The sequence below is a fragment of the Ambystoma mexicanum genome, chromosome 13, assembly GCF_040938575.1.
Source record: "Ambystoma mexicanum isolate Mex_15411 chromosome 13, UKY_AmexF1_1, whole genome shotgun sequence".
Lineage (NCBI taxonomy): Eukaryota > Metazoa > Chordata > Amphibia > Caudata > Ambystomatidae > Ambystoma > Ambystoma mexicanum.
Genome location: NC_090938.1, coordinates 107886326 through 107900367, shown reverse-complemented (window position 1 = coordinate 107900367; position 14042 = coordinate 107886326). Strand labels below are relative to the sequence as shown.

Here is a 14042-nt window from a genome sequence, read left to right as displayed (position 1 = left end):
TCGGGACTGACTTTCAGGGTGCTTCGATGAAGATCAGCTTCTGCACGATGTTTCCTCGTAGCTCGGGTAGAGGTCTCCATGCCCGGTCCTCGCTTGGATCATTCCTTGACAGACTTGACAGCTTTTAGATTTGACGGAAAGCAGCAGCAAAACTTCTTCTTCAAGCGGGGCTTCAACGATAAGCAGCTTCAAGTTTCAACTTCAGCTTCTGAACAAATTGGGAAGTGAGAGGTCCCCAGATATACAAATCTGACCCTCATTCACTCTGCTGAGCCAAGCTCAGTCAGCCAATCAGACAGAAGGGCATTCATGCAGGGTGGCAGCCAATCAGGTTTACAGGCATTCAGGCTATCCACTTCCACCCATACACCCATAACAAGGAATGTGGATTTGGGCAAGCACCCAGCTTCTCAGCACACCACACTGCATTCATGTCAGTTTCAGGCAGATCAGTCTCATTCATTATGTAATGCACACAGAAACCAGACACCCATAACATGGAATGCATATTGGTCACATACTCCATTCACCCAGGCCCCAGCCCAAGGGTGTACCCACAACATACAGTCACTGGAAAGGCTCCTGCCAGTCTAGCCTGGACTTCCCCACATTACCATGTATGGTTCTTCCACCCAACAGCCAGTCAGGGGAAGTGACAGAGTCAGGGCTTCCCAGGACTTTGGGGAAAACAAGGTAACAGGTAATAGAAACCAAGAGGCCACAGGGGCCATCTTGCCTCCTATCAGAACCTGGGTATCCCAAAATGAAGGATACTCATATCACCTGTCAAATTCAGCATGGAGCTGCCGCCAGTCCATACTCTGCTCTGTGGACCACACACGGGTACCCAAAAACATACACTAGGGGTACAGGGTTGTACCCCCACCCATTGGGGGAATACGGGTATCCTAAAGGTCTCTGTTCACCACAACCAAAAAGCGGAAGAGTTGCTCTTGCAGGAGTCCCACATGGAGCTCTGTGCACAAAACAACACAGAACACACATAAGGGAGTACAGGACAAGGACATGGAGGCCCTGCCCCTCCAATGCATTTCCAGCATCACACTTGCATCTCTGTTATTCTCACTATATACAAATGAATTACACAAGCATTTGCGGAATTGAAGATAGACACGCCTACTTTTGGGGAAATTCCTCTCCTTGTTCTCACATACTCATATGATACACTCCTCATTGCCCACATACCACGCTCCCTCCAGAATTTAATTAATGCTTACCTGGCGTTCATGTGCAATTTGGACCTAGAAATTAGTGCCACGAAATCAGCCATCCTCGTACGTAGTCTGCCTCATAAGCGTCCGAAACTTCCAATGTTTAGCATTGGTAGGGATACAATTCGAGTAAGTGCCAACTATGATTACTTAGGCATAACATGTACACCAACACTGAGAGGGATAAAACACATTGAAAAACAGAAAATTAAAATGGTGGAGGCCTGCAGAGGTATTTCTCAATTTGCTAAGGCCTTTCTAATCCAGCCTATTGAAATGTTGCTGAAAATGTATTCATCCAAAGCTAAAATAATAGCAACATATGACTCGGGTCTATGGGCAACAGAGATTAAAACTAGTCTCCAATTTCCACCCCTCCACCCCCATTGCCACTCATAGAGAACTGAAAATGGCTTATTTGGTCGATGAGTTTGTGAAGGAACCAGTTAAACTATGGTTAAGGTCCTGTATAAACGAGAAGGCAACACTTGTCACTTTCTATGTCATATCTATGTCATATCCTTGTCTCCAAAATTAAGTGTTTCCCATTGTTTGCTTTTGTGAGAAAACATCTCACCATTGCTAATGCTACCTCATGTTACACTGTTCCGTTATCAATTTCTCAGATATACGATAGTACAGAATTTAGCTCTGTGGCTGTACGCGGACTGTGGTCGCAAAGACGTTCTTAAACAAGCAGATCATACACACATAATTTTAACTATTGACAGGATGCAAGGTTATCTGACCTGGCCTCATTTTAAATATGATAGTACCCTAATAAGTAGGGCAAGATTTAACCTGTTACCACTTATGGCGGTCACAGGAAAATGGTCCTCAATTAACAATGACACAGGGAGAGATCACTCCTTTCTATTGTGTAATATCTACACTGAAGATCTGATGCATTTTTTATTTTTCTGTCCGGCATAATTTAATATCAGGAAGAGCACTTTAAAAGTTCTGCTATGTAAATGCACTTTAGACAGTGTAGACCGTGTAGACAGTGTAGACTGTGAGAAACCAGAAGGTGTCTCACCCGCTAGTCCCCGGGGAACTCACCATCGCCTATGGATCTAGACCCTGGGGGTGGACAAGTGTGGAAGGATCACCTGACTGAGGGGTTTTCGGTGGACACCAGATGGCAAGATGCAGTATTCCTCCCCCTGTAACACCTTTAGCCCATCCTACCAGGTAGGATACGTGGGACCTTTATCCCCCTTTCCCTTCATAAACACTTCCACACGGACAGCCCGCTCTGAGAGAAAACAGACTCACACCCAAGCAGTGTACTTGGCATGTTCCCTTACTATGGTCATGCGAAGTCAAGCAATTACTGACAATCACTCCCACCTGACTTCCATTAAACTTCCCCACATAGATAAGCACAAGAGCACACTCTGAGCGAGGCAAAGAACACAAAGGAGCAGCAGTTTCGAGAAGGCAGCTGAACGAGGGGAGAAAGACGGCAAGCCAAGAAGAGTTTGCCAGGAGGGAAATACCCTCAACCTTTCCGACAGGAAACCGTTACTTTCGAAACCCATGTAGATCAGAAAACGTAAGGCCAGGGAACCAGGCTAAAGAATCCTGCATTGTGTGTCCGATATACCAAAGGCCGTCCTACGTAGCTGACCAAATCGGGGAGGAGCAGTAGCCGCTGTGGTATCGTCCTTTGCATCAAGAACAAAGTAGCATCAGAGAGATCAACACAGCCGTTGAGTTAGGGCGGTCGATGCAAGACCGGTCAGTGTTAAAAAAATGTTGCAAGTGGCAATATTGTATAACGAGCGCAGGAACGAACATTATTAATCATGTGTGATGAAAGACGCTAGTAAAGCTAAATTGCTGATAAATGTTTGAACTCTGAGAGGTAAAGATACGATACCAGTGACAGAGTGGTCCTGCGCTCCATTGGAGCTCAATCGAAGGTCTGAGGTGGCACAAAGGAAAGTAAGTGTGTATTTCTGAAAGACGCAGGAAATCCCCCACTCTGGGCTAGGGTATTAGTGTGATTAATTTACTCAGAAAAGAGATAGTCCAGAGGAGTTTGCTTAATTGACAAAGTATCAAAAAAATGTATTGTGCCTGATACAAGATTTAAATAAAGAAATTAATTGTGATTTAATCTGCACTTAGCATATTACTTACATTGCAGGAGAGTTAAGAACATAATTTCTGATGTTTGTTAATCTGCTTAGAATCACATGCTGTGCATAGGTCCGACATCCAGTGGTCACTGCGGAGTATTGCATTTTGTTTATCGTAGTCGAAAAGGGACGTCGACAAGGCGTGTCTGAAATACTATCCCTATAGTGACGTTCGTTGTACCCACAATCCCTCACGCGTCGAGGTCCCTCAGATTGTTTTTTTCCACCCAGCTACTGGTCGCCTTTACGCGGAGCTCCTCGAGAGACATTGCAGATTTCATCTCCTCGACCTTTGGTCGTTTTCCTATTTAATATATAACACATCGATCCCTCCCTCGACGCAGTTGTGAAGCTGTCTCCGCTGAGCAAGATCTTCGACGGAGGGGACGAGCGGAGGAGATCCTTCGGCGTTGCCGAACACGTGGCCTGGCCTCGCAGGCCAAATACAGTAGGGAGAGTGGGGTCGTGGGACATCTCTGGTTCTTTTTTGAGAATGCCTTTCCTTTTCCCCTTCCTTTCCCTTGGGGTCGTTATCACGATTTATTGCCTCGGCTATGGAGAGGACACCCTTTAGGTTTTGCCCGCGTTGCAAGGGGAAGTTTACTTGGAAGGACAAGCATTCACGGTGTAACCGCTGCTTGCCCCTCGATCACAAAGAGGAGGGTGCACGGCTTGTCGGCTTCTTAAGCCAAAGACTCTAAAAGACATAGGGTCAAGAGGTGGGCGGCCTACGCTATGTCGAAGGCCGATTCTTCACCCGCCGCTGCTACCACCGACAGTGACGAGGAACGTGATGACACGACCTCCGCTACGGAAGTCGTAGACCCCTCTAAAGAGCGCTTGCACTCTTCGTCGTCTGTCCCCGGCCCCGACGGGCTCGGCTCAAGCCCTGATTATGGGGATGAACACCCCGGCGACACTGACGCACACGATACCATACATAAGCACACAACCCATGGCTCTTCTTCGTCGAAGACGAAGAAAGCATCAGCGCCCAAGGAGACGCAGGTTCCACCGGCGGCCTCCTCGGACCGTTCAGGTTCAAAGCCCCTCTCGCAACCGCAGCCACGACCAGTGACTGGGCTTTCGGCAAATAAGGGCGCCGCCCCCAAACCATCGGCTGGCGCGCACCATCAGAGAGCGCACGCCGCCGTAGAACGATCGACACCCGTAACGTCGAAACCACAGCCCTCCGCTGACAAACGAGTCGCAGAGAGCTTGGCGAGGATCGTTGTAGCCGACGCCCAGAAGCGTACGCCAAAAGACACGTCGAGCGCTACGCAAAGGTCGAAAGACACACCGAAAAAGCCCGAAGAAAGACAGGGACTACCCCCTTCAGTCGGGGGGACCCCCAGCACACCGGAAGGCTTTTCGGAAGGCGACGGGACACTTTCCTCGACGTTATGGGAGAGGTCGAGCCGTTTTCAGCTAGATGACACTAATTTTCCCCCGCTAGACCGCTCAGGGGTACCCCATGAAACCATGGAAAGGCTCCATCTCTGCATGGAGAGAATGGAGAGGTTTATGAAGACCCAGAACCCTCCCACTCCCAAGAGAACAAAAGAAGGGCCTCAGGAGGGCCCCAGGGCCAAATATCCGAGACTAATCAATCCCCAGCAGGACACAGCCTCAGATTTCCATAATGTGTATGACCTCACTGGTGAGGAACAATACTTGGAGGAGGAGGATGAATTTCTGGACGATGAAGAGGGACAGTACCAGGAGGAAGGTCTGGAAGACAGCCCAGACATGGTAGGAGAAGGCTTCGGAGAAAATCCAGAAGAAGGACCTTCTCATCCCTGGCAATCCCCATCAGTATATTCGGACACTGATGTCCTGAACCTAAATCCTCCTGACAATTCACCTGTTAGGAACACGTCTCCCATTGACGATCAGCCCACGTTCAATGCCCTGTTGCGCAGAGCAGCAGCACATTTCGAACAGGACACTGGGGAGATCTCTCCTGAAATAGACTTTGTGGAAAGAGTAATTAAGGAGAAACCCCCGGTCAGCCAGACCATTCCCCTCCTCGCTTCAGTGAAGAGAAGAATCATCCCTTCGCTATCCACACCCGCAGTTAATCCAAGAATTGAAAACCGGAGACACAGGCGTCTTTAATAAACAAACCTGTTGAAGACTCAAACCTCTTCGGGAAAGCGGTGGATGAGGCTCTGGAGATGGCTAAAAAAGAGTTTGATACTATCAAAACTCTTGACCAGATCTCTAAGCCCACTACCAGACGCGGCTATGGCAACAAACGCTTTTTTCGTGGCCAACGCCAACAGCAGAATCAGCAGCAACAGTACCCTGCCACCAATTACCAGACCAATAGTGGGCAGTACAGCCAAAGAGGCCAGCGCCGTGGCAAAGGGAGAGGTCGGGGGTCCACCCCCTGAGGCTCCCAAGCCCCCAACAACACCAAGTGACGTGAAGATTCGCGTCCCCTCCCATGCAACACCGGTCGGGGGCCGGATAACATCCTTTCTTCCAGCATGGGAGGGAATAACGTCAGACCGCTGGGTACTTTCCACCTTAGCCCACGGATACTGCATCGAATTCAACGGTTCCCCAACATACAGACCCCCGAGGGGACGGCGCATGACACCGGAACACCTTGCCATCCTTCTCCAAGAAGTACAACAACTGCTGGAAAAAGGAGCCATAGAGGTCGCGCCTCTATCTCAGGTAACGGAAGGTATTTATTCACTGTACTTCCTTGTACCCAAAAAGGATCTAACCATGCGCCCTGTATTAGATCTGCGCCCAGCGAACAAGTTTATCAAACCCCAGAAGTTTCGTATGGTGACCTTACAGGAAGTGATCCCACTGCTATCACAGGGAGATTACATGACAACATTGGACATGAAAGATGCATACTTTCATATTTTAATGTTGCCAGCGCACAGAAGATACCTCAGGTTCATGATAGAGGGCAAACACTACCAGTTCAGAGTGCTACCCTTCGGCATAGCATCGGCACCAAGGGTATTCACGAAGGTACTGGCAGTGGCAGCGGCCCACCTGCGCAGGTTGTCCATCCCAGTTTACCCTTACCTCGACGACTGGCTCATTACAGGGGATTCTTACGAAACATGCTTCTCCAATACCCAAAAGACTGTAGACCTTTTGTTCCAGTTGGGCTTCTCCATCAACGAAAAGAAGTCCAGCCTAGACCCCAGCCAAATCAAACAATTCCTAGGGGCTCTAATTCAAACAAAGGACGGCCTCGTCTTCCCCTCCAACGAGAGGGTCCAAAACATGCTGTTTCAGATCCCTCAATATGTAACCGGTCGAGAGGTGACGGTACGCAAAGCAATGCGCTTGCTAGGCATGATGGCGTCGTGTATTTATTTGGTACCTCACGCGCGCCTGCGCATGCGCCCTATGCAAGAGTGGCTCAACAGCCAGTGGTGTCAGGCCAGCGGACTATGGGACGATCTAGTGGTGGTCTCGCAGGCCTTGGTTCTCTCGCTACGGTGGTGGACAAAGGAAAACCTGGAAAGAGGGAAACCTTTTGCCACACCCGCGGCGGAAGCCACTCTAACCACAGACGCATCCCTCACAGGGGGGCTCACCTATCCCATCAGACTGCTCACGGAGTGTGGACTCCGAACGTAGCATCCAAACACATAAATCTACTGGAGCTACTAGCTGTGTTCAAGGCGCTAAAAGCCTTCCAGGAACACCTACAAGGCAAGACTGTGTTGGTCCTTACAGACAGCACCACAGCCATGTACTATATCAACAAGCAGGGGGGCACCCACTCTACAGGACTGTCCAAACTGGCCCAAAATATATGGAAGTGGGCTCTCAAACAAAACATGTTCCTACTGTCACAACATGTATCAGGGGAACTCAATCTGCTGGCAGACAAACTCAGCAGAGATTTCCCCCTGCCCGAAGAGTACGAATGGCGACTGCACGAAGACATCGTCTTCGACGTCTTCACACAATGGGGATTCCCAGAAATAGACCTGTTCGCAACCCTGGAGAACTCACAATGCCAAAGTTACGCCTCCAGGTACCCCCAGAACCAATCCAAGGGGAACGGTCTGTCGATGCAATGGTCAGGGAAATTTGTTTACGCTTTTCCCCCGACTCCCCTTCTCAACAAGGTGGTGCACAAGATGCACCAGGAACAAGTGACCATGATACTGGTGGCCCCAATGTGGGCCCGACAGCCATGGTTCGCTCACTTGATGGAGATGTCTCTATCTCCCCCAGTGAAACTCCCCTGCCCGTACAACATGCTGTCACAAGACAAGGGCAGGACTCTGCATCCATGCCCCAGAACATGAATTTAGCAGCTTGGCTCCTGAGATCATAGAATTCGGACATCTACAGCTCCCGCAGAGATGCATGGACATCCTCAGGGAAGCCAGAAAACCTAACACTCGCCACTGCTATTCTAGCAAGTGGAAGAGATTTGTCATCTGGTGCAGAGGAAAAAGCATCAACCCGATTGACTGCTCTCCCACACATATTGTTCTATACCTGACCCACTTATTGGATTCAGGTCTAGTGTTCAATTCCATTAAAGTCCACCTAGCGGCACTTTCTGCATACACCACTTCCCAACTTAAAGTGTCATGGTGGAGGATCCCTGTTATAAAGGCCTTCATGGAGGGAGTAAAAAGAATACACCCCCCGATAGCTGACCCAGCTCCCGGATGGGACCTTAACGTGGTACTTACCAGACTCATGGGCTCACCATTCGAACCCATGCACAAAGCATCTCTTAAACACCTCACTCTTAAGACTGCTTTTCTAATAGCTATCACCTCCATCAGGAGAGTAAGTGAACTACAGGCTCTTTCTGTTCTAGACCCCTTCGTTACAGTTCACAGAGATAAGGTGGTTCTACGCACGCACCCAAGGTTTGCTCTGAAATTCATCTCGAAATTCCACGTAAACCAGTCTATAGAACTGCCAACGTTCTTTCAAAATCCTTCCAACTTGGGAGAAAAAACTCTGCACACACTAGATGTGCGCAGAGCGGTCATGTTCTACATGGAAAGAACCAGACCACTGAGGAAGACTAATCAGTTCTTCGTCTCGGTGGCAGCAGGAAGAGAAGGGGTTGCAGTTTCAAAGTCCACTATTTCTAGATGGATTGTTCAATGCATCACTCTCTGCTATACTCTTGCTAAGAGAGAACTGCCCTTTAAGCCAAGAGCACACTCTCCACGAGCCACGGGGGCGTCCATAGCATTCAATGCAAATGTTCCCCTTGAGTCCATCTGCAAAGCGGCTACCTGGAGTTCTGTACACACCTTTACAAAACACTACTGTCTAGATGCACACTCGAGATCTGACTCCCAGGTGGGACAGGCAGTATTAAGACATCTTTTCTCTACTGTTCCTTCTCATAACCCACCGCCAACTCCGGGTACTGCTCGCTAGTCTATGCACAGCATGTGATTCTAAGCAGATTAACAAACATCAGAAGACAATGCATTACTTACCGTAAAAGCATTTCTGATGGTTGTATCTGCTTAAATTCACATGCGCCCACCCTTCCTCCCCGCTCGGATGGAAGGAACATAGACTTCCTTTTATATCTCTCTTTTCTGTACTCACTCACGTCTAGAAGGCTCCCTCAGGGCAGAAAAATACAAACAGAGGGACCTCGACGCGTGAGGGATTGTGGGTACAACGCACGTCAGTATAGGGATAGTATTTCAGACACGCCTTGTCGACGTCCCTTTTCGACTACGAAAAACAAAATGCAATACGCCGCAGTGACCACTGGATGTCGGACCTATGCACAGCATGTGAATCTAAGCAGATACAACCATCAGAAATGCTTTTACGGTAAATAATGCATTGTCATACAATTCATACAATTGACAATAAATCATTCACTCATTCGTCCACATACAACCTTCACACATACACATACCATACAGTCCAACAACAATACATATATGATAAAGCCTGTTAAAAATCATGGCTACCAGTATTTAAATTTTCCATAAAGTGCAATTAATGTACATGGCCACTATAATTGTCATGAAGGGTGGTCTATTCCAGGGGTGGGTCAACTAGATGTCAGAACATTGCCACATCCCCAATTTTTTTGACCGGTACCAATGTTTTTTGGATCATTTATCAACGTCTTCATCAGGAAAAAACAAGTTCTACAATCTTAAAACTGCCCAGAGCAGCTTCCAAAATTGTAAACCTCTTTTATGACTATGGCTAAGTTAGCCTATGATCAGCAGAATCGCAACAGGACGGGGGGGATGTTGCATAGAAAGAATTGTTGCGGTTTCCCAACCGGACACGGTTTCAGTTTCCCAAGCAGACGCGAGCCCCAAAACTCAAAAGAAGGGGCAAAAAACGAAATTATCATAGGTGAATCTCAGTTATAAATACAACCTGAGATCATCGCATTAAGTGTGCATCTCCTGCACAAATGCCTCATCAGGCTCTCGACCGGTGGCAGTGAAACTTCGCCAGTTCTTTTTCCAGCGCCAGATGATATCAAGAGGAAAACGTAGAAAGTGAAATTGCATGATTCGAGCCACAATGAGGGAGACCAAATGTGAATAATGTGCTAAAACGATCCAAGCCCGAAAGAGGGAGATCCATGGCCCAATCCTAAATGAGGGAGACCAGTTGTGAACATTTTGGTAAAAAGGGGTCCAAGCCTGAAGGAGAGAGACCCATGATGAATATTGAAAACAAGAACTTGTACATGTGAAAAGGCCTGATAAGAAAGGAACTTATTTGTTGCTTCAGGTCCTCTGCAGTAGGAGACTGTTATTGGCAAAGAAGCGTTGGCAAAAGACCATGTTACCTTTGCTTTGAACTATGTCCTCGAGGCAGAAAAGCCAGAGGGTGTGTGAAGCTCGAACGTGCCGCCTTGCCCCATGCTGAAAACGTGGGGAAGGGAAGCCAACTGCTCAACCATCCTGACATATTATTTCTTGAACACTTTTCTTTTTGCATACAGTATTATTTCACACCATTTTGTATTTAGAAATAAGGATTGGCAATAGGTTTATTAATGTAGACCCTTTTATTTTGACAGACTTGACTAGGAATGCGCTATTTTTATTTGATGGTCGTAGCTTGCTCCAACCTTTAGATTTAGGTTTAGATACACGTTCAACCAACCCATTGAAGTTCAATAAACACCCTTAAACTCTGATCACTTATGTCTGTCTTCACTGTTTGATACCATGTCTTTCTTACAAGACCTGCTATGCACTTTATTCTTTTAGCAAGCACTAAGGTGGTGGCATGGAGCTTACTTATCTACCTCCCAAGAGCACTAAAGCATAGAGACTTTTTAATGAAATTGCTTTAGATTTTATTATTTTCGTAATTAAAATTTTTATTTTCACAGTAAGCAAACATAAATAATTATTATTTTCAATGTGTACCGGTTGATTGTATGACTTTGTTTTTAAAATGATGTGAAATGCCAAATGATCAATTAATTTAATTTTTTACTTATTGCTCATTGCCGTTGGTGTTTACTTTGATGTAGTTATCCAAAATAAAGTCATTTGAAGTGAAGTGACATCTATCAAGTTTGCAACAACCAACTACATACACATTTCACCCTTAGACTGTAGACACAAATCTGCCCGTATTTCCAATGTAGGATGCAAATGTGGCCTCATAGGTAGGTTATTGAAAATTATATTGAGAAACCAGAGTACTGATCTTGGCTCCATCACTTGCCAAAGCATGCAATCCTGGCTATTACTTCCTCTCCCTGTGTCTTAGTTCCATGATCAGCTAAAGTGGGAAGCATTAAGAAAATGGATAAACATGGTATAAGCACATGATAAAACTGACATTTTAAGTACACAGCCAGACTGATATGGATTTTCTTTAGTACTTTTGAATCACTCCAAATAATGTCAAGGTTATGATAATTTAAAGAAAGGCTAATTTTATCTACCTCGTAGAATGTAGTAAGTTACACAAAATTCATAATTTCATGTAATTATCTTTTGTTTTAGGGAGTAAGATGAAGTTTCGTCAAAAGAAAGGGGATTCCAGCAATTCTGTGACAAAAAAATAGCAGTTAAAAGGAGCTGCGTGGACTTCAGCCCCATCTGTGGTATTGACATTGCACAAAGAAAATTGTGAATTCCTCCAAGGATGGAGACAGACTGATGCAAAACCTGCCAATTGTGGCAGGTTATTGCCAGAGAATGGATTATAGTTTCATTCCGAATTGGGTGTCCCTGGCTCAACTGGATTATTCCCTGTCCACTGAACTGGATTCCGAATGAGAAAAAATTTTTATTCATCGTATCACTACTGTTGCTCACCTTGAAATCTGATTGTTCTTCAGTGAAAGCAGTCTTGTGTGTTTTTATACTTTGTTACATGACTTTTGTTAGTTTGTAAAAATGAAAGCGATGCCCTGTTTTTAGTTAGTATTATAACAGAGTCAGTGTTGGGACACAGATGCGTGGGGAAATCAGTGTTCATGATGTTGCACTGACAAATTTGTACATAATGAGTATTACAATTACCTGGTGTTGTGTATGTCTATTGGTTTAGTATGTGTGTTGCGGTAACATTAACTATGTTAAGTACTGCCTGAGTCGATGGGTTTGGACCAAGTTACATCTCATCAGTCTGACTTTATTTAAATGTTATACATACTCATTGCTATTTATTTTGTTGCTTTGCTCATAAATGAAAAGCTGGTAGAACATGAGTGGAAGGTCTTGCATTATTAATTAGTATGTAGTTTTTTAAATATGGTGCTGAATATGTAACTATGTCATAGGATAGTGTTTGTTTACTCTGTAAATAGCTTTTGAACACTTAGAAGGGATGGCCTTTTTTTTATTCATTAAACAGTGTCCATATAGAAGTGTGGGGTATGTTATGGCGCAGGAGCAGAAAAGAAAGGACCTATGCAATTTACAGGTGAGATTTGATTTAACTTTTGAGGAGACAACCAGACAAATGACTCACAAGTCAACTGAATATGAAACTCTTGAATTATGTCTGCAAAAAGCAGAGACATGTTTGCAAATAAAATACTACCAACACTGTTGGGGGTTGTTTTGTAGGAGAACCAACATTATCTTTGAGTTTTGTTCTTGTGTTGTTTTCTTTTTTACATAGGAGCAAAAATATTCTGCACATGAAATGACAGGTGAAGAAATGTGTTCAATTGTGGCCATATACGCAAACTTCAAGAGCTATTACCACATCCTTGACAATGTTTGTTTAAAAAGGTATTGAACGGGTATTAATGAGAGTGACGTAGGACTGCCAGTTACATGGCTCCTTGAGTTTACTTAACAATGTATCTGAAAACGAAGGTCCAATATTGTGGATCAGATCATGGAAAAGAAAACCATTAATATTTATATAGAAAATTGAGTGACTGCATCATCCAAAGAGAAAGCTGTTCCAAGAAAGCGATTAACTGTTGTTAGCGGTGTACGGTGAAGGGACAGTTGAAACGTTCATGTGAGGTTTATTGCTTTAACATGCCTAAAAGAGCACTGTCTTTATACCAGAACTTAATTACTACTGCTTTTTGAACAAACTGGTATTTTATTTGGTCTTTGAGCCACTCATTGTATCTGGTTCTTAAAGAAATGACAATTCACTTTAAACAGAGTGTCATTTGTTTACTGGAGTGTTGTTGAATCTCGTTACTCATATTGAGTGTCTATAAATCTGTAAATAAAAGTATTATTTTATTTTGTTAGTCTGTACTTATAAATATGCAAACATAAATATGAATCTAATGTTAACAATTATATATTTCCATGTTGTTAAATGGACAATAAAAACTATTTCTGTTACAAAAAATTATTCATTCGGGATATACAACATAAGGAACTGCAGCACATGCGTTTTGGTCGTTTTTGTAAAAACAGAAACAAGCATTCTGAGTGCAAAGTACATGTGTATCCTTATTGTAATATATCCTGAAAATATTATAGGTAATTAAAAGGTAATTTGTATTAGTGTGAGGGTCTATCGAGCCATTACTTTGCCTAACAGTAGGTGCGCTTAATTGGAATTTAGTATGTCTGCTATCTTGCTGGATGGTGAAGCTACTACTTGTCCCCAAAGATTGCTTGAAGGTGTTGAGTCTGTTCCATATGTATTCTTCGATATGTATATTTCTTGTATGCTTGCTGTATTTTTCATGGTTTTGTAATTAAGTTAATAAATTAAACAAGTGCAAGAATACATTGTACATGTGTGTTTCTGTTATTCCGTTGCCGAACACTAAGTTCATACATTAAATAATGCAGAATGGATGTAGCCTATCTTGTCCTAGTATTGCTTGCCTGATATGCGTTGATTATAGGGACAGACACTTTCCTCTGTCACTGGCAAGATCTGAAAGCGTGTTATATCTTTAGATTTCCCCATCCCTGGGCTCTTGCCCAATCCCAATAGTAGACGGCTGATTCCTTATTAAAAAAAGAGTGAGACAGAGAGAGAGAGAGAGAGAGAGAGATGCTCACAACATTGTGCTTAAGTTGACTTTGAAGGTTAAGGGAGCGTGGCGTGAATCAAGTGCCAGTCTGATTATGAAGATGAAATTGTGATAAAAAGTATGACACATTTTAATGAAGAAAAGTAATTATGAACAAAATCTTAAATGCAACAAAAATATTCAAACTTTCCTTATTCATGAATTAATGTTTTAATATAC

General features: G+C 44.6%; 1 protein-coding gene across 1 annotated transcript in view; it reads left to right on the top strand.

The window, feature by feature from the left end:
- DENND2C (DENN domain containing 2C) overlaps positions 1 to 13570 on the top strand; it is a 463255-nt gene extending 449685 nt beyond the window's left edge. Inside the window, exon 19 of the mRNA XM_069633399.1 lies at positions 11359 to 13570. Within this exon, the coding sequence (XP_069489500.1) occupies positions 11359 to 11420 (62 nt within the window). The 3' untranslated portion in view covers positions 11421 to 13570. The remainder of the gene's footprint in view (positions 1 to 11358) is intronic.
- The last annotated feature ends 472 nt before the right edge of the window (positions 13571 to 14042 follow it).